This window comes from Eimeria necatrix, genomic scaffold (assembly GCF_000499385.1).
Source record: "Eimeria necatrix Houghton genomic scaffold, Enh_scaff39, whole genome shotgun sequence".
Lineage (NCBI taxonomy): Eukaryota > Apicomplexa > Conoidasida > Eucoccidiorida > Eimeriidae > Eimeria > Eimeria necatrix.
In genome coordinates this window covers 123,891-143,735 of record NW_013654292.1, presented here as the reverse complement: position 1 = coordinate 143,735, position 19,845 = coordinate 123,891, and the positions used below count along the sequence as shown (strand labels likewise).

Sequence of the window (19,845 nt, the reverse complement as noted above, 5' to 3'; positions counted from 1 at the left end):
TTGATATACAGCTCACCACCGCTGCTAACGCGGCGAGTGGACCGTGGGAAGCGCCAGAAATTAGAGGGCTCATCGACAGCAGGCCGAATAGGCTGTTGGTTGGGGGACGGTACAGTGCATCCGCCATCTGATTACGTGCGCCTTTCAAGTAAGTGATGGTAAGCTGTTAAAAATTGGCGAAAAAGTCAAGGTAACAGCCAGTGTCGCCACGGAAAGGTTTTGATATGTTTTGCTGCTACGCTTAAGTATCAGGGTGGTAGACCGTCTGCATGGTAACATTCACAGTGCATATTAAGACCGTTTGTCAGGCTCCGTGACCAATAGTCCAATAGTCAAGCTGAAGAAATTACGTGATGCACCTGCGCCATGAAGTCCCTCACGCCTACGCCCAAGCACAACAGAAACAAGCGTAGCTTTTATGCCGAGACTGTAGAGTGCGCTGTGGCGCTCTGTCAACATCTCAGTATGCAGCTGCTCACAACAAAACTTCTCGTGTTCCCCACTTTTTCAGTATCAGGTACGTCACGTAGTGGGTAATACGGGTTGTGGGGGAGGTACTGTCACAGCTTCGGCTCTTCACGCTAATGTTTCTTGCAGTAGCTATACGCAGCTCTTTTCGGAGCGGCTTTGCTTGCCTAAAACACACCTTAGATTCTTCTGAAGGCAGGACGCACTGTGGTCCCTCTATTTCTTGTGAAAGAGGCCTCTGCCTCCAGCTAGGGAAGACTTGATGGCGATTGGCTGTCTTGCTACATAAAACAGCAACTACTTCCTATGCAGCTTCCCGTAGGTTGTTCCTCGCCCATAATTCCTATGCTTGGCCGGGCTACCTTTCTTAGTGCTCCCATAAGTTGTCTGCCTTCTGCGCAGATGCTCCTACCTACCTTTTGATAGGTACCTTTTGTGGAAGTATGCACTTGTCTTGGTGGTTTGGTGTTGTGAGAACAAGAGCTGCCATCTGCCCGGTCTGAAGGGCGTTCCATACACTGTGCTTCGGCGGATTTTGCACCCTGTCCGCTTATAACCTTCCCTTTGCGTAGATGCTTAACTAGTAAGCACTGATGTGTGCGCCGTTAGAGGTCCCAGAATTTAGTAAGATTAAATTTCACTACTTCAGTGCACACACCACTAAAAGAAAAAATATGTTGTCGTCGCCACCAATTGTAGCTAGATACTCCCAGCCTAGCGTAAACAAGGTATCCGTAGCTCGCCGCACAGGTGCACTCCTGCCTTTATTTAGGAAAAACACCGAACGATACTTTTAGTACCGTCAAGCGTTGATATTGTCTTGTTCGAGGGTCCTGAATATAGAGTTACGTCTTTTCTTGTCTCTTTAGACGTGAATGTGACTAGCGGCACAATAACTGACATTTCAGGCCCGCCAGCCTGGACTAGTTTAAAAGTATCCCAAGCGCCCTCTGTAGCAAAAATTTGGTTTTTAATGCGAACCAAGTTTGCGCTAGTCCCAATACTAATTATGGCGCAATTTGTGAATCCTGAAGGCTGTTTCTTCTCAGCACTGCAATGCTCGGTGCAGCATGCACCATCGCACGCGGCGGGCAAAGGCCTCCTGTTGCTCCACAAAACGGCCTTAAGTGAATATAAAGTCTCGATGGAAGACAAAAATAAGACTGTAAGAGGGCAAGCAGAATTAGTTGAAGGACCAAATAAAATCGTTCAAACGGAAGACACGAAAGTTGAAAAATTACGTTTGGACTGAGCGGCACGCGGTGCTTCCAGTGATGAAACTCATGAAAGTGAAGGAAAATAAAAGTTCTGCGGGTATGCAGGCAGAAAACAGAAGACTCATTGCAAAGTCCGTAGCCTTCATGAGAAGAGTTAATTGGAGCTCCATACGACAGATTGCCGGAGTTTTCATGTGTCACTGAACACGGCAGGTGAAAGGTATGAAAGTCTTGAGAAAAGTTACTCCCGCCAAGGCTGCTGCTAAATGTCTCTCCCTATGGAATAGCAGAGCCAATGAGGGTGGCGTCCAATAAGTAAAGGCCTCAAAGGGAACTCCTGGAGTACGCCGTTAGCTAGAGCATCAATTACAACAAAGCATGCCCTTAGAAGCCCCGTGGGCCATCGTGACGCAGTGAGCAAGCATTTTGTATGTCCAGCTTAATATTCTTTCGTCGTGACTGCAATCGCGTCACTAGTTCAGCAGCGGACGCCTCTAAAACTCCGTACCAGTGTCGCCAGATTGCTTAACCACAGTAGGCCATAACTCTTGCAACTCTTTTCTGGATTCTGCTTGGCCAATTCTGACTCAGAAACGGACCCAGTTCGGATCTCTACAGTGATCCGCCCTCGGTAGCAGCGTTGGATCCCCTCGTCCCCATTGTGTCTGTTGCGCTGACTGCATGGACCCAGTCCATCGCTGTTTTGTACACCTTCCTTGGTGTCTTTTAAGCTCGGCAGTATACTGAGGACAGCTAGGAGGTATGCCGTAGTAGTAGCCACAGGAATATACTAGCTGTAGCCCACAAAGAGCCATTGGGCCTGAGAGCAAGCTCCATTTCTCCAGGGCCGTTCTAGTCTACCATGGAGAAAAAAAAGGCAAAATTGTTCCGTAAGAAGTGTAGGACAGCTCAAGGGAGAGCACATCTCATGGAGGGAAAGACGTAGTTCCAAATCATAAACGCCACCGAAGACAGAGAAGCCGACGTTTGGAGCACTAGCCAGCCAGATCGGGCGACTCCCGTACTGTGCGCCTAAGCGGAGCTCAGCTAGAATACCGAGTGGAAATTTGTACCATTTGCACAATGCCATGCCTTCTCTGCAAACACAGTCTGCAAAGGTGCACCAAGCACTTCGACGGGCGGCATCTATTACTCCATCATCTATAGGCTTGGTCTTTGTAATGGACACTCACTAGCCCTAAATTTCTAGGGAATAGTATACGGAAGCGTAGAAGCTTGAAAGCTATAGGTTTTACAAACCAATCAAAACAGCTTCGCCTCTTTTTTTTCGCGTAGTGCAGTCAGTCTCCTCCAGCCCCGTTTAGTGCTATTGGCTTGCGAGCCTTACGCCCGTAATCGTGTTGCTTATTGACTAATTATGACTAGTTTTGAAATTCTGGCTTAGCCTAACGGTTGTGGACTTCCTGGATCTGTCGGCAGAAGTCCGAGTCTTAACTGTAATGCCAGGCTTTACCTTGCTTGTTCAGGGCGTTGCTTTGCTGGCGTTGCTCATACTCGATTCATTTTCACTGCTACAGTCTATTTCACTAAAATATAGATAAATGAATATGCTTGAGTTCCAACCGCGAGGGCTGCCTACCTTCTTGATAACACAGCCACCAAGACACCTGTCAAGGGCCCCTGTGGCCTGTCCATTTCTTAACTTCGCCACTGTTTCTCGTTCCTGCACCATTGACAGGCACATCCACTTTGTCTAACTGTTTTATCTCGGCATTCGTATGGGTTTCCTTATCCGTGGCTAGTCCCACCACTGATGCATCGGGTTGGGATCGCTGCTCCAGAAGATGAGTGGGTTATCAGCGTCTCCGCCTCCGGCTTCCGGAGCTAAAGGTAGCAAAAGTACAAGCAACAGCAGCAACAACATGAAAACTCCCATTGGTGGTGAGGACGTCTGTGCTGTGGTGGTCCAACTAGGGTCTTCAACTGTGAGTGTTGGGTATGCGCAAGAAGACCACCCGCGCATCGTTGCTGATGCTCTTGTGGGTAGGAGGAAGCTTCGCTTGCAGAACAAACAGCAAGGGGACGGGCTATTTTGTGGGGAATGTTGCTGTTGTAGATCTCAAGCTTCTCTATGTGCTCCCCCAGACACTGACATCAAAGATACACAGAACCAGCAGCACCGGCGGCGGAATTGTTTACGCTGGACTAGGTCGAGTGGTGTATCTCCGTCTGTTTTCTATAGCCGGGGCCCATTTATATGGCCTTCAGGGGGCAACACGTGCTGCAGCTGTCAATGTAGTCATCAACAGATTGTGTTTCCCGTCTCTTTAGAGCTGCAGACACCACACACTGAAATAGATCCAATACTTGCCTCCCCGAAAGAAAAACCAGCTGGAGCAACGGCAGGCCCTGCTCTAGGAGGAGGCGTTGCGAGCTCTACAGGGCCAGTAGAAGAAAGTAAAAAAGTAGCGCTGCAGCTGCCGCTGTCGCAGGAGCATGGGCTCTTTAGGCAGCTGGACAGAAGTGCGTTTTCGACTGCGGTGCGAATATGCATTGAGGGGAATGTTCACGAAAGTGAGGCAAGCAAGAGAACTGTTAGACCTCCGGAGACACGGAGACGTCAACAGCAGCAGCAGCAGCAGAAGGCTGAAGAGGCCAGCTATAGCCAGCACAGCTGCAGCTGCTGCTGCACGAAGCGGGAGCAGCGCCAGCAAACAGCAGCAGGATGTAATGGTGTCTTCCAGACAGCTCATCAACCGGAGGGTAGCCCAAAGGCTCTAAATATCAGCTTAACCAATAGCAGCAGTAGCAAGAGCGGCAGCGCGTCAGTGGAGGCATTTGGGTGTTCGCCATTTGGCGGCTTGGGTGTATGGACTCATGAGCACCCTGTGCTCGTTGTGGAGCCGACAGGAACATCGGCAGCTCTACGTCAGTCACTAGCCGCTGCCGTATTTGAAGACCTACAAGCTCCAGCTGCTTTCTTTGTCCCTGCTGCTGCTGCCGCTGCATTCTCGATGGGCCGCAGCACAGCCCTTGTCGTTGAGCTAGGAGCAGCTGGAGGATCCGTTGCTGCAGTTGTTGATGGATACACGCTCCACAGGAGCACCAAGTTGTTTCCTATTGGTGGAGATTTCTTAGACGGGCAGATCGAGTTGGTGCTCAAGCGCCACCTTCAGCAGCAACAGCAGCAACAGCACCATGTGGACGAGCTGTTCCTGCCACTATTTTCCAACCGCAGCAGCTACAATTGCAGCAGCAGGGGCAGCTGCAGCAGATCACTGCTTCGACTTAGCACGCTGGCTCTTTGCCGCCGCCTACGGGAGGCATGTTGCGTTGTGAGGGAGTTTGGCGATGCAAATTTGCCGCTGTCCGTTACTGCTGTTGAAACCCAGGAGAAAGGAGCTGCGCACACGCTTGAAGACACTTACCATTTTGAGCTCCCCGACGGTTCCGTAATCAACTGTAGAGCGTTCAGAGAAACTATTGGCGAAGTTCTTTTTAGGCCAGCAGAAGCCCTGCGTGCACTTCAGCAGCTGCAGGGGATATCGCCAGCGGAAAGCTCAGCAGATCTTCTACAGGGATTTAAAGGGATCACAGAGGTGATAAATTGTGGCGTGGGAATCTCGGTACCCACTACGTTTTTCTCTCTAGAGGCTACTTCAGTTCTATTCCTTGATGACGTTTTCCGCCTCAGGTTGGTTTTTCGTGTGCTCAGGTCGTTGCTGATTGTTTGTACGACTGTGATGTGGACCTTCGCCGAGATCTTCTTTCAGCTGTCATTTTGACTGGCGGGCTTTCACTCACACCAGGTGACGGAGATTGAAGGCCCTCAATTTGTAACTTTTGGAATCCATATGCGTTTTGCTTTTTATGTTTAGTCTGTACGAATAGCTTCATGCCACCTGCTATTCGGCGGCCGTGTCAGTAGAATTTGTGGATGCTGCTCCTTTACAGGCATCCTCGTTTTCGCCTCCTCGTATTTTTTGCCTGTACCACTTAGCCTACTTTGCTCTATTTGCTCTTACTATGTGCTTCTGTGCCTTCTTGTCGATTTGTTTTTTTCCATGTCACTCTATCGCCATCAGTGCCCATTAGGTGTTTATTAAGGTGACAATATATACTAATTCTCCGGGTTTTTTTTCTTGTGCCCTTCTTCTCCATAAGTATGGAAGTGTTTTCTATTCTGGCTGTGTCTGTGCTTCTTTGTGTTTCTACTTGAAGGCCTAGCAAGCCGCTTTGCTGCGGAACTTGATAGCGAGACTTTCCCCCTAACGACGGCACACTCGGGTTTGAAATCGCGTGTCGTCTTTGCAAATTCCTACGCCGAGAAGAAGTCTGCCGCGTGGCTTGGTGGTTCCATTTTGGCGTCTCTAGGAACATTTCAGCAGATGTGGATCAGCAAACAAGAATATGAAGAGCACGGTTTCGGCATCCTGGATCAGCGCGCTCTCTGAACTCAAGACTGCACTTGCAGACACCTGCGTATTTTGCATATTCATCAAGGCAGTTTAAGTAGAAGCGCCCTCCCCCCGCTCGGAATTAAGCGGATTTACAACAAGGCCTTCATGAGGAATGTTTGAACTGTAGTGTCTCAATCTATGGGACTGTTTTAGGAGCGGAGTTTTTAGGGCTTGATAATTTAGTTTTCAGAACGTAGTAAGCCGCCATGAGGAAGCTGAGAGCATACTCCCCCAAGAATTTTTTCATGAGCAGTCTACGCGTTCGGTTGGCGAAACAGCCCAATGGACAGGTGAATTTGGAGCATAGTCCACTTGTTAGTCCCAGAGAACGCCTTTTATGTTTGGTTCCGTGTGCATCTGTCCGCATGTTTCTTGCCGCTGTCCCTCAGTCCGGTCTACACCTGCATCTTTTAAGTGTTCTTTGACCTCTCTGCTCACTTGTCTCTCTACAAACATTCCTTTGTTTTGTCCTAGCTGATTTTCCCTATTTTTGTGAAAGTCGCGTGTCTTTAAATTGACCAAGAACGCCGTGTTAGAACAACAGTGGGGTCCAGAAACAGAGAAGTGGCTTCTTCAAAGGGCGCCTACACTAAAAAGTAAGCCTCAAGGCAAAGCAAACAACAAGCGAGGGAACAGGAGGCAGTTCATCGAGTCTTTTCTGGACCTGTCGCGTCGACCGTGGCCTTCTGAATTTAGTTTGTTGCGACTGCAATTTTCGCTTGAAGCTAGGAAGACTCTGCTTCGCTCTCCGGGTCCACCCACTCGGAACCTAAACACAAAAGGAACCAACTAAACAGGCTAAAGTCATAGGGCAGGCTTTTCATAGTAGGAAAAATCCAGAATGCATTCGAGATACGTAGACATGCTTTGAATGGGTGCGCGCTTCGATGAACGTTAACTCCTTCAAGATAGACACGGTGGCCAATGGATGCACATGTACGCATTTTTTTCAGCCGTAAATATGCGGATGCAAAGAGGCAAAGGCACATGTACTTGCGTGTGCGTAATAACCCCAGCAGAAACAAGCACAAAGGCTCACAAAGACACTCGCTGAAGAACTCGCCCACCGCTAAAGGTGGACTGGAAGACAAAAAATACAGGCGCAAGCAACGACATTGGCATAATAAATTGGAAGAGATGAAGGGGAAGGCATATCACTAGATATATGTATAGTCTAACACAGCCACGGGCACTGACGCATCTGTGCAGAAACAGGCGCAGGACCATGAGCATGAACGCAAGCCGGCAAACGGCGATAAAGGTGCACAAAGGCAAAGGCAGGTGCACAGAGGGGTTGACACAAGCAAATGGCATGGCAGATGCCACATTTCCTTACCCTCGTCTTCACGCAGGTTGATGGCTGCCCTAGATAGCTTGTCGGTCAACTCTGCACTGAGTCTTGGGAGGTCTCCTTCCTGTCCAGCGTGTTGCGTGTCTGGCGCCGTAAAACGCGGCAATTGCTTCAGTTGCTCTCTACATTCTTGCATGTGTGTGCAGCAAACATTGTAGAAGGGATCTGTTTGCTGCAGCAAATTTGACTTCCAACATCCATACACATACGGCCCTCTACTGAATTCCGCTCGGGACGCAGCATACTGACTGATCGATAGACCAGACAGCGCATAGCAACTGTGGTAGAGGTCAGGAGGCCTGCAACGCACCCGCGTGCATGCACCCAGTAGCCCTAAGTAAGTTCCTATGGTTGTGAACCCATAAGCTGCATGCCTCTTTGCTGATCTGCATACAGCCTGTGTTATCTTGAAGAACATGAACTTTTAGATGAAGCCATTATTATGTGTGTGTTTGTGTCTTCCGATGTACATATGGGTTCGCATTTGTGCAGAATTAGCACATGTATCTATTGGTAATGCGCTCACATACTCATGCACACTTTCCGAATCTACTAATCAGTACCGTAAATGCTTTGCAAAAATTCGCATTATCGTACTTGCCGGGTTTGTCTCTGAGCCCTCCATTTTCTGCCTGGCAGCAACACAAAATGTACTGCTGGAGATGCGCCGAAGACATAAAGCAATGCGTCATTGGGTACTCCCGCTGGAGATGACGAAGGCATTCCGAAATCAAGGGAAACATGGCTCCCTAATAATTGTGCAGGGAAAGGCAAGTGCAGACAAAGGTACCCGGAAACGTAGCTTTCAGAACGTGTTAGAAGGCACAGACAAATGCAGAGGAAAGTCACGCACTGAGCCAGAGGTGAAAGATGAAAGGAGCACGCAAGCACGAATAACTACACGCAGAGACAAGCCGATGAATGAAATTCGCAAATATGCATGCAAGCAGTAGCTTGGGTGCATCCCGTGAATGCACGGTCAGAAGTTGTAGGGTTATGTGGGCAGTGTGTACACTCCCAGCAATCCTCACAAGCCAAAAGGAGTAGCAGGAGTCGACAAGCTTCTGCGTTCTTCCTTGAAAGCCTCCTTCAAATCCTCTCTGCTTTGTGGCGGCCCAGTGGAGCAAAGCGTCTAAGTCCAACGCATCTGGCTCTCCAATGATGGCGAGGGCAGCAAGTCCTGAAAACACGAAGAAAGCAGGCCAAGCAACCTTGGCGTTTCGTGGTTCGCTCAATCTATCTCCTTAGTTCAAGTTAGGTTGAAGCCTGTTCTGTTATTGCTGTTGCTGTTGTGGTGGCATGGCCTTGCTTGGAGGCAAGGCCAATACAAGTACAAGCAGGCGCAGAAGTTTGGTGCAGGGTGAAATATGCAGATGCACGCACGAAGCTGATGGCGACAGAAGGGTACAAGCAGACAACAGACGCATTCAGACGCATGCACATCGAAACAGTAAAGGAAAATGAGGAAAAAACCGAACAGAAATACGAATGACTCAGAACAGAAGGAAACACACCCGCAAACGAATATACATGCAATACACACGGACAGCCACAACGACATATAGAAGGAAAACCGCAAGCAATGTAGAAGAAAAAGTGTTTGACTAACCGCAATACGAATAACCGCCATGGGACTCAAGCCCTGGCTCTCCAGCTATGCCTCCGTCGTAGCCTTGGCAGGATTTGACGTATTCCGCAAGGCCTCTCGTGAGGTCTTTCGTAAGAACTTGGAATATGGAGGCCGTGGCGATGGCGCAGTAAGCCCCTCTTGAGAAGGTAGACAGTAGAGGAAACAAACAGTGGTAGACAAAGGGAAATGACCGCAGCGCACGGAAGACGCAACAGAAGACGACAGAAATGCAAGGCCGCTATGGTAGAGAAGCACGATGACGGGTACGAGGCCATGCATGCGAGCAACCGAACAGAAATACTAGAGGACAAAAAGTATTGATATTCGGTGCAAGGAAGCGAGCCTCGGCAAGTACAAGGAAGTGATGCGAATAATGTTTAAACTGGAAATATAAACTGAAGCCCTTTAACTGCAAACACAATGTTCCAAGTTTTTGAGTGCGTCAAAACCTAGACGCTATGTTTACCGCATGTCGACCTCCCCATCTCTGTGCAGTTTGAAGCCTCCGCATTCACTTTTTAGACTGAGAATCGCCTTGTAAAGGTCTTCACGCCTCTTAAGGCCCTTCTCTCCTTCCAGCCATTTGCCCACGAGGCCGCACTCCACAAGTGCAGCTGCAGCCGCATACGTGCAGGCCAAGTGGAACTGTTGATTTGGGCCCCCACCCCAGCCGCCTCCTGATGCGCTGTCCCAGCAGCGTTCTAGAGTGTGTAGGATGCTGCACACAATGGTTCAAGTGAAGCAAGTGCAGACAGTGGCATCAACAGGCTGCACATTAAACGTATTTCCAACAAAATAATAAAAATAGCAGGCAAAGCAATTAAACAAGTGTGCATCACAGGAGGCGAGAAGCAGCTAATTCACGAAACTTGTCAACAGCTCCATAAGAGCGCATACGAAAATATACGCGAGTTGCCAAGGCACAGATACGCATACGCTAGCCTGCGTAGCTGTGTCCTGTATGAACGCTGCTTTGGGCTCAAGTGCTTTGGTGTCGTAATGAGCAAAGTACAATAAATGAATAGACTTCACTATGCCGTACCGATCGGCATAGGTAGCTCTCGGAAGGGCTTCAAGGAGGGCGAGGCCATGAACCATCCAGTAAATGAGCCAAGGCCTGGAGGCTGCCAACTCCATCATCTCTTCTGAAAAGGGTACGTCTAAATGCTTTGTAAGAAAGGCGACATGCCGGCTGCGGTGAAGAGACACCTGACGTGCTGCCCGCTTCCAAAGAAACTCTAAATCCTCTATAGGCATGTCCGCATTGCCCTCCTCATCGTCAGCATTGCCTTGTTCCCCTTTCTGCTGCAGCCGCTGCTGGTTTTGTGGGTGGCCTGGAGAGGCGATCTGTGAGGAGAGAGACGAAGGGTGTGGAGCTAGGGCAGGAAATAAGTCACTGAAGCACTTGAGGCACCGCTGCTCCACCTTCAGCTGATCTGCTGCTGTGGCGGAGCAAAACAGACCGAAGCACCGAGAAGGAGTTAAGGCGTAGGAGTAGTGAAGAGGCTGGTGAGGGCATGCATGCGCCAGAGACATAAACGCCTCCTTCTCAATGCTATGTTCTGCAGCAGGCGCAGCGGTCCCGCTGCTGTGGCTTTCCTCGCTCTCCATTCTGCGCGGTGAAACAGCAGCACATTTCGATTCATAGAAGTCAAAGTGCAACCTATTTGAAAACAGCTCTCGAGTACAACTGCGTCTCCTAGGTAAAAAACACGCCGAGACAGCTTCAGATGCTTTCATAAATGCCGCCTTTCTTCCTGGGCATGATTCTGCAGGAATATCTGCATAGCCAGCCAAGCAGTTGCCCGGAAGTGTGGTTATGCAGTGTTTCTCTGGATTCCTCAGGCGCCGTTGCTGCTGGCGTTGTGGCTGTTGTGGTTAGTCTCTCTGGTACCCGTGCTGGGATGATTTTGGCGCCATTTTGGAGGCTGCTGACTCTCCGTTCTTTGACGCTGCTGTCGGTGCAGCTTTTGCTGATGCTGACGTTCATGCTGGGACAGCTGCAGCTGTTGGACTCTACAGCTAGTGGCCCCGTTGCCACTGCTGCCATTGTTAATGTCGCTGCTACTGAGGATGTCGTGCATGAACGTGGCCACATACGAAAACAAACAGCCCTATGCAATACGCATTTGCATATTTGCGACCAGCGCGCATGCACATTGCACGAGTGGAAGGCATGTATCCTGTCAATTAAGCTCGCAAATGTGCTCATCTGCTGCTAGCTTGAAATCAGTGGAGCTTTATCAAGACGTGCTCGCAGCTCCTTTCCGTCATACGTTCGTTGTTCAGGTGCACACGCGCAACCAGTGTGTGGCTATTTATGCGCATATGTCCCTGTATGAAGGCACGCAGCCACCCAGTGAAAACAGCGGAGCTTACCCGGAGCACTTTTCGCGAATATCGTGCCTCGGATAGATTCAAGTAGACACAGGGTAGCCCGGCGTGCTCTGGGGCAGCAGGAGCTGCCAGCCACCAGAATAAGGCGATGCGTTGAGGCCGACAAGGAGCGTGAAGCTTGAAGAAGACGCTACGACTGGCTGCTAAAGTGTCTGCTAATTTAGAGAAAACTTTAAGCATATAAATTTCCTGCCTTAAAGACGCGCCACTAGTGACTCACAGGCAGCGCCCAAGCCCTTCAGCTGGCCCCATGCACAGCCGACGAACGAGCTATGGGCATTATAAATTGCCTTGCATATCCAATTCACGCCGCTATATACAAATATATATTTCTTTTCCTTCCCAAAACTCTTTAGAACCGCAGATGAAGATGCTGCTGACTGGCTATGTGAGCTCTAATTGCCACCAGCAGTAGTCTATTCCAGCTTCCGAGTTGTGGGGCTGCGTCCCCCCGTCTGTGCAGTTTGTAATTTAATATGATTATCAACTATAATGCATCAACACGACCACTATTGAGTTTTTTTCGCTGCCTCTTCCTCCCTCTCCCTGCTATTTGAATCGCTGGAGGCGCTGCGTGGGTTTCAGCTGACGTGACCACCACGCCACAACTCTTCCCTGTTTGTCCCCTTTTTTCTGTGCTTCTTTCGTAGAACTCCAATTATCTCAGACTTGGAACAACGCTGTAGGAATTTGTGACGCTGAGGCTTGTGCAAAAGGCGCTGCTCAAGTGGAGTGAAGGCGAGGGCATGTCTTCGACCCCTGCCCGTCCGTTCTGAGAGCCAGTTTGATTTTTCACGTTTTTTCCCCCTCCTTCCGCCTCATACTTTAAAGATCAGCACCGAAGTCCATTTACCGGCACCTTCGATTTCTGCCGCCACCTTCCCAGGAGGGAAGCAGCGGAGGAATGAATGAGGCGCAGCCCGTGCTGTTTTGAGTCTTGTGACGTGAAATGGCGTTGGGGCCCTTGGGGCGAATTGTTGTGCAATTTGTTGCCGTCGCGGGTTCTTCCCTTGGTCGAGCAGTAGTCCGAGTAAGTCGTAAGGGGCACATAGCCAGTCAGTTCTCACGAGAAGGGAGGCTACTGAGTTGTTCATGAAGTAGCAGCCCTTGCGCTGAGACCCCGGGTTCAGGCTACAGTGCATGGTAATTGGCCTTTTCTTGCCGTGTCCACAGGCCTACAAAGATGCAGCGCGACAGGGCGCTGCTGCGGCCGGCAGCACTTCTAGCCGTTCAGCGCCTTTGACTCTGCGTCCTCGCATGAGTGTTGACGAGGCTCGCAAGATTTTGGGTTTTCCCTGCGGGCCGAACAGTCAGCTGCCCACTCGGGAGGAAGTAATGGCTCGCTACAACCGCCTTTTTCAGATCAATGCACCCTCCGAGAACTTCGCAGGCTCCCCCTACCTCCAGAAACGCGTAGCCGTTGCACGGACTATAATGCTGGAGCAGTGCAGCGCCAAAGCACCAGAAGCTGGTGCAGGTTCGAAGGAAAGTAGAGGCGGAGGATGAGCAGCTTTTGCAGCGGCATGCTGGCGCACCAAGGGCTCCGGGCATACAGTTAGGGTTTCGGTGCTAGGCCTGCTGCTGCAGCGTAGGCTGCAGCAGCGCGGGGGAAGAGGGACGCTGCAGAGCTTGACAGAAACTACATGTGCAATGCAGATCTGTACAGATGGGTCATGCATAAACTTACTTTATTTGGCATTTTTTGCATGAAGGAACCTCATCCGAGTGCTAGGCAACAACACTGTAGAGGATAGAAAAGTAAATCGAATTGCTGCAGAGATGTACCTCGAGCTACAGGCGAAGGGAAAAGGACACAGACACACAGAAGCAGAGGTAGAGGTAACGAGATGACCATGCAGTAGCACAGTGAAACAGAGTATCACGGGAAAGTGAATTTGGTTTGCGGTTAGTTCAGATTTGAACAACGGCACACTCTCAGAAGTGACAGGTGCACGCTCTATTACACGTTACTTTCGCCCACATGGAGGAGTGCATTGCGCGCATAGTCAGCAAGCGGACACGGGGGATCACAAGCCTCCGGCTTTGCACTGCTGCGCAGGAATATCTGCGGAGAACTGCCTGCCGCATCGCGTGGAAGTAATTTGGGAGCTTTGCATGTGCCTCAGCGATCAAATTCAGCTTAATGAGATGCCATATTTTGATCGGAGATTTGCAATCGAGTGACTCTGTGCAACTACGCGGAACACTTCTGTGTTCACAAGGGTTATGTGGTGTACATACACCAGGATGGTCTGCACTGTTGCCGTAAACATTTGCCAATTATGCAAGAGAGTAAGAGCTGTTCGTCATTTGTCAAACGGAATTTATGCTCGTTTTTCCTATGTTCCGGCTATCTGATAAGCACAGAGGCCATGTCATTGTGGTGGAGAATCGGTTTGATGAGCTCACTGCATTACCTCAGCGGCGGCGTTGCCGGCCACGGCCTCAATAGCAGCAATTTAAACACTCTTTACTGCCACGAATGTATCTTGCCGTTTACTTTAAGAGTGTGCTGCCAAATTGCTTGCGAGGAAACTCTAGTAACAAGTAATGAGCAGCTGCTTGTCCGTTTGGAGGCAGCAGACGCATGTAATCGTGTTACTTTCACCGCAAAGCGAAGCCCACCCTCCACAATTGGTGTCGTGGAGGTTTCTAGAGCAATCACTGTAAGAAGCTGAGCCTCTGTTACTTCAGATGTGTCGGTCAAAATTTGGAAGCGCAGGTCGGCGTTGTTATACCAAGCAACTCACCCGCGCTTGTCCGGGAGTGGAAGCCGTTTCATGAGGCGCCACGCAAAAAGTCCGTAGCAAGCTCAAGTGGAAGTGACCAATGGTCAAATCTCTGCTGGTTGCTTCTCTCTAGCGCCCTGAGCTGGCTGAGTGTGCAAATTGTGTATATGGTCTTCCATCGCTTTGTCACACCGCCAAGGTATTTCAAACACTCGCAAAAGCTCGACAACTAAGCCAAGGGCATCCCTTTACAAAATTTTCAGCAAGTCAGATTATGTGCACCCCACGGAGGCGCCTGATGACAATAAAACACCTTGGTGCATCGAAAAGTCCTTCGAGGGCCCGTTGCCGGGGAGGAAGTCATTTGAATACCATATAAATACTGACAACAACAAATGGCTGTCGAAGAAATTTGCGAACAACAAGAACCCAACAGCTGCTCACCTTCGCCAAACAGTCAGGCATCCGAAGGCAGTAGCGCTTGTGAGCAGGAGCCGCACAAGCCCGTACCTGTTTGTGAACTGATGTGAATTCACCTTCTATTCTTTAATCAACTTCATGCATTTAATTTCCACTCCTTTCCACTCCCGATCATTTGTGTCTTCGTGAGGACCTCAACGAATCTAATAATTGTCAACTCCGCAGGTAGCCGCGACAATGGCAATGGATTAAAGGGATGCTTCTTACAAGCCTCCCGCCGACTTCCGCGGCCTCCGCTGCATTGTAACTAGAACTCTCCCCATGCCTGCCAACAAAGCAAACAACTCAAAAAGATAAGCCCTGAGCCCTAATCTTTTTAAAGCTGAGGAAAATCCAGGAATGCATGCACGCGTCAGCGAAGAGTGCACAGCAAGCTTGTACCCTTTTGTGTACAGCAAGCTTGTGCCCTTTTCATGTGCATGGCTGCGTGGAGTTTGTATTGCCACCCTTGAAATAAATTAATAACCAGAAAGTTATTGATTCATTTCTCCATCTGCACTATTTCCTATCACACTAAATTTTACCTCCTGACAAAGCCTGAAAACTCGTTGCTATTAAATCCAAGTCGCTGTGGTGAAGACAGCCAATATCATCTCTCGCGCTGAAAGCGGACAGAAAGGAACACGCTAGAAAGGGTAACAAATTAACACGGCTTCACAACAACTCAGCATGCAAAAGTACAGAAAACAAGCAAGTCCACTGCAAATCATAGTGAAGTCACTTTTGCATATTCTAGTGAAAATGAATAATTGGCCACACATGTAGCGCTGACACATGCATGCGTCATCGCATGCTTATTAATACACGAAGTAACAACTTGCAAAACTATTGTGCAACTCGGTATTTGCGAGTGTTGCATAGTCACTGCACTGGAAAAAACACAGATAGGCTAATGGCCTGCAGCTGAATTGAAAAAGTTTATTGTGGGGCCACCATGCCCCTAAGGACTAAAAAGCTCACCTGGAGAGCTCAACTGGCATTAGGAAGACTAGCCGGCCACCGTCGACCAGCAAACGGGAAGAAAGGCTTAAAAGGTCGCTGACGACGGCCCGCGAGTTGTATGTTACAGTAGGCGGAATGTAAGTTAGTCGGCTGAGGCATACAGCAAAAAGACAGAGCGTCAGTGGGGATGCTCACATTTTTCGTCCAATTCGTGCGTACTTTCCCGCAGTCAAGAGCTGCGCTTATTTCACCTCACGTATCCATGCATTTTTGTGCAAGCCGCTTTGCATGGGCATCAGTGCTACGCATTCACGTTATATCAGCCCATTAATGGACATTCGCTTCATACTAGAAACCCACTAATGTACAGAAGCATACGACGTGATGAATCCAACTTACTCCTCATTACTCCTTGTCTGTGGGTTTCGCTTGCATTTCTTTGTGTGTCCTGATTGCCTTGCTCCGGCCCGAATACCTTGGAGGAAAAACAAAGGCGACTAATGAGTCATTTAGAATGTGTTTGTCTGTTCATTCTAATTAAAATAATCACCGCCGATCCCACACCGGGGCATGAGACCATTATGTGGCATATGGACTTCACTAATCACTTTGCGTCACTACCAAAGTACTAAGCAGCTTTTTAAAGATGATACAGGTAGACACGCGTTTGTAGACGCACCATACGGCGGGTCTGTCATGATGCAATCAACCCAGGGCTTTCCTCCTTCTACGTTCCTTGACAAGTAGGCAGCTTGTACGCCGTGCACAACTGTTTTTTCGCCAGAGCTCCCTAGTGAACTCTGAGCTGTTTCGTCAGCTCTTTCTTCATAAGGAAGCCGCCAAACCTATGAGCAGGCGCCAAATACACCCAAAAAGCAGTAAAAGGGGACAGTTTGTCTACACAAACAAACGCGGAAATGGACAGAACTAGACACATTTGTTTGGCAGGCACGGTAGAACACAAGTCAAAATCGTGTGAAAGCCACGAATGAGGACAAGGAGGACCTTAAAAGCACAGCAGAATAAGAAAGTCGGCAAAAGCAAGGTAGATGCGTGAAGACTAACCCACGCGGCGTTGTCGCAGCGGATGATCTCTGGTCGCTTCAGCCCATATTCGTCGAAGTTGCGAAACACATCCGTCCGCTCTACGTAACGAAAAGCACAGGCGAACTCGTCCTCTCAAAAACTGTATATGTGAGCCTTGGTGACCGACAAAACAACAACAAGAATCCAGTGTGATATGTGTGGGAATGAACAGAAAAGACGGATTTTCGCAGAGTCCTTCTGCTACACGAGGTTCCCCTCACAGTCAGAAACAAACAAAGTCTACACAAACAAGTAAACGCAGCGGGAAACAGACCTTACTTTCTTTAAAGTCCAAGTGGGGGTTTAGGTAGGAGACGCCATAGCCCTTTAGCACTCGTATATCGATATCTGAGCCTATGCAAAAAGCTCTGCAGAAATGTCACATCACCACAAGTGATGACAAAAGTAAGAGAAAAAAACAGATTTCAACAAATACCATGCAGCCAATGAACTCAATACAAAAAGCTGCGCAGTCTTAATTAGAGAAACACGGGATAATGCGTGCACCTTAGCCTCTCTCATGATCATTCCTTTCGTTTGTTCCACACAAGCGTGTTTCGCTTTTTTGCTTTGCACAAATGCAACTTACCCGTAGTGAGAAGCAGCTATTAGGAGACCTCCAGTGCCCACAAATGGGTCTAAAACGACGCAGTCGGCAGAGACGTGGCCCTGAAAGGAAGGTGAAACCAAGCGGAGAAGCGAGAGACTTGTGTATATGTGCATAGCTTTCTGCTTAATTGTTCGTGCTTCTGCGCTCCTGCCTAAATGCGTGGTTTGCTGAATTCCCGGATATTTATGTACCTATAAGCTCTCCATTTGACATGTAAAGTTAACACCTCCAGTATTTTAGGCACGCAGGGATGAGTGGCACCGTAGGAAGTACCCGCAACGATTCAATCGCAAAAGCTGCTAATACAAATGGAGCCAACAACGCGTAGACACGTATGTATGTGAGCGAAGATATGGATATACTTTAATTTGCGACGAGCGTAGACAGAGATGCGTGTGTGTGTGAGAAGATATGCACGTAGAGACAAAGCTGCATACGTGACTCTCAGTGTATGCCCATGCAAGTGTAAAAGCGACCATCAGGTGCATTTCTACTGGTTGCTGAATGTGTACGGTTGGGTTTGTTTGAATGTTTTGCAAGACGCTTATACCTGGTTGCACATAATGAAGGCGAGCTCACAGTCCAGCGATGTGGGACCCAGCACTGGCCTTACGGGCAGCCTGTACTTCCACCAGAAAGGATGGTCTCTTGTTTTCCTGCAAATTTGGCGGCCGAAATAAATCTGAACTGGAGCCTTGAGGTGACTTTGATGCGCCCATTGCTGCAGTGCACAGCACACAGCTAGTACTTAGGACAGAGTCCAAAGTACTAGCGCAGTAGAATGACCCAAAATGCGCTTGTTGCAAACGATTGGGGACCAACGGCGCCAACGCGGCGCAGAGGCAGTGGAAGAATAAGTATACGTGCAAAAGTGAGGAGACGTAGGGCCTAAACTAGGCAAGGAGGAAAAGGCGCATGAAAGCTGAGGATGGAAAGAAAGCTGCGAATGGGACAGATAATGCTTATACGCAGACACGCTGTCGGATCATTATCATTTGCCAACGAGAATGATCATGATCGTTCTAAAAATAGTTCCAAAAAAAGCTCGTAAGCTCGTCCGCGCCCTCACCTCCGCCACGACGAGGGTCGTGTCGGGATCGGAAAGGTTGACCTTCTCATTGCCTTCGAAAAGAGAAGCGAAAAAATTCATTCTTTGGCGCTGCTCATCGCTGCTGAGGCATTTACCGAAGGCATCTACACGAAAAGCCCAAGTCCGGTCCTTGCAAATCCACTTCCGAAACGTGTCCATCTTATTTTCCTTAATCTCCTTTAGAATAGCTTCGTACGTCGCGCCGCTGGCCCATACCTACGGGCCCGAGAAAGGCGTCAGCTGCACATTTTCATCGAGTTGCTTCTTAGTTGGTTGCCTCTCGGCGTAATTCTTAGATTTGTTTTTGCGCTAACGGACTGGAAACTCAGGCACTGCGAAACATGGAACGCAGATATCGAAGCTACGCTGCAGGCAGGAGGGTGAGAGTTCTGCGAACGCCCAATTATTGCAGCTGACCTCAACGAAGGCTTTAATCAACAGAGAGCGTTTCATGATAGCCTCACAGAAGGCTACTGAGGGAACACAGACGAACGCAAACTGCTCTTCGGCTGCTGAATCTGGGCGTTTGCAGCCCTGCCACAGCGAGTTTTGCTCGACTCCTTCCATAAGCGCGAGCGCCTCCAGTTCCTCAATGCGCATGCCATTGTATTCATTGTGATGTAGGAACCAGCACAAGACAATCATGCTGGCAGCCAAGTATGCCCCCACAAAGCCCACTGTTGATTTACTGCTGCAGGGGAGGCAGGAGAAGAAACAAAAAGGCGAGCTGTTCGGGCACAATAGATCTGTACCGCGGTGGCAATGACACAAAACGCAAGGACCACAGGCGCGCAGACGCCGAGCCGACCTCCGCTTAAATGACAAGTGTGAACTTTGGTATTACAAAATGCGTCTCAGCTTTATTTTCTGGAGTGTTTTACGATGTATACTTCGTGGGCTTCAGTACACTCTTTCAAACAGCTGTGGGGTCCCGAAACTAAGCAGGGCCTCTTCTCGTAGGTCTATTGGCTCTGCTGGTAAGAAAACTCGAGTTTTACGCATTAACTACCTCAAGGGCAGTTAAGCATAACATGAAGGGGATAAGAATTTGACAATGACGGCTTGATGTTGTTCCTGTTTGTCTGATTTGCAAGGCTACTGTCATTTACACTCCGGTACTCTGAGGGCCCTCTGTTGTTGTGGTGCCTGAACAGCACTAGTTTGCACACTCGGCAGCGGTTATGGTCTTACTTTATGCTTTTTCTGTTTTTTGAAGTGCTTGAAACATCTTATTTCTTGGGGAATACATGAGCTTGTTCAGCGTGTTCCTGCCGCGTCGTTCCTGGGTGAAGTCGGGCTCTAGACGTTGAAGGCACTCGAGATGAGTAACTCTTGAATTTTGATCATGAGACATCAAGCGATGGAAAATTTATATCAAATGATGAGCGAAAACGTTCGACACGTTAGGGGGAAAAAGGTTGTGT

At 49.1% G+C, this 19,845-nt stretch overlaps 5 protein-coding genes across 5 annotated transcripts; 2 read left to right on the top strand and 3 right to left on the bottom strand.

Moving 5' to 3' along the window:
• Positions 1 to 3,490: 3,490 nt before the first annotated feature.
• On the top strand, positions 3,491 to 6,100 carry ENH_00050580 (actin-like family protein ARP4a, putative; the record flags this gene model as incomplete). The annotated part of the gene is made up of 3 exons (XM_013581280.1): positions 3,491 to 5,245; positions 5,362 to 5,455; positions 5,868 to 6,100. The coding sequence occupies 3 exons, from the start codon at positions 3,491 to 3,493 to the stop codon at positions 6,098 to 6,100; spliced, it is 2,082 nt and encodes a 693-aa protein (XP_013436734.1).
• Positions 6,101 to 6,831: 731 nt separating this feature from the next.
• ENH_00050570 (protein farnesyltranstransferase beta subunit, putative) lies at positions 6,832 to 10,698 on the bottom strand (the record flags this gene model as incomplete). Its single annotated transcript, XM_013581279.1, has 7 exons — positions 6,832 to 6,875; positions 7,443 to 7,756; positions 8,055 to 8,206; positions 8,489 to 8,637; positions 9,067 to 9,224; positions 9,554 to 9,805; positions 10,130 to 10,698. 7 exons carry the CDS (start codon positions 10,696 to 10,698, stop codon positions 6,832 to 6,834), a joined length of 1,638 nt encoding a protein of 545 aa, XP_013436733.1.
• Positions 10,699 to 10,928: 230 nt separating this feature from the next.
• On the bottom strand, positions 10,929 to 11,171 carry ENH_00050560 (hypothetical protein, conserved; the record flags this gene model as incomplete). Its single annotated transcript, XM_013581278.1, has 1 exon — positions 10,929 to 11,171. One exon carries the CDS (start codon positions 11,169 to 11,171, stop codon positions 10,929 to 10,931), a length of 243 nt encoding a protein of 80 aa, XP_013436732.1.
• A 1,262-nt stretch (positions 11,172 to 12,433) lies between these two features.
• On the top strand, positions 12,434 to 12,990 carry ENH_00050550 (mitochondria-associated granulocyte macrophage CSF signaling molecule, putative; the record flags this gene model as incomplete). The annotated part of the gene is made up of 2 exons (XM_013581277.1): positions 12,434 to 12,514; positions 12,658 to 12,990. The coding sequence occupies 2 exons, from the start codon at positions 12,434 to 12,436 to the stop codon at positions 12,988 to 12,990; spliced, it is 414 nt and encodes a 137-aa protein (XP_013436731.1).
• A 1,906-nt stretch (positions 12,991 to 14,896) lies between these two features.
• On the bottom strand, positions 14,897 to 19,066 carry ENH_00050540 (hypothetical protein, conserved; the record flags this gene model as incomplete). Its single annotated transcript, XM_013581276.1, has 9 exons — positions 14,897 to 14,958; positions 15,218 to 15,294; positions 15,654 to 15,785; positions 16,320 to 16,480; positions 16,701 to 16,780; positions 17,001 to 17,089; positions 17,311 to 17,390; positions 18,401 to 18,637; positions 18,839 to 19,066. The coding sequence occupies 9 exons, from the start codon at positions 19,064 to 19,066 to the stop codon at positions 14,897 to 14,899; spliced, it is 1,146 nt and encodes a 381-aa protein (XP_013436730.1).
• Between the last annotated feature and the right edge of the window lie 779 nt (positions 19,067 to 19,845).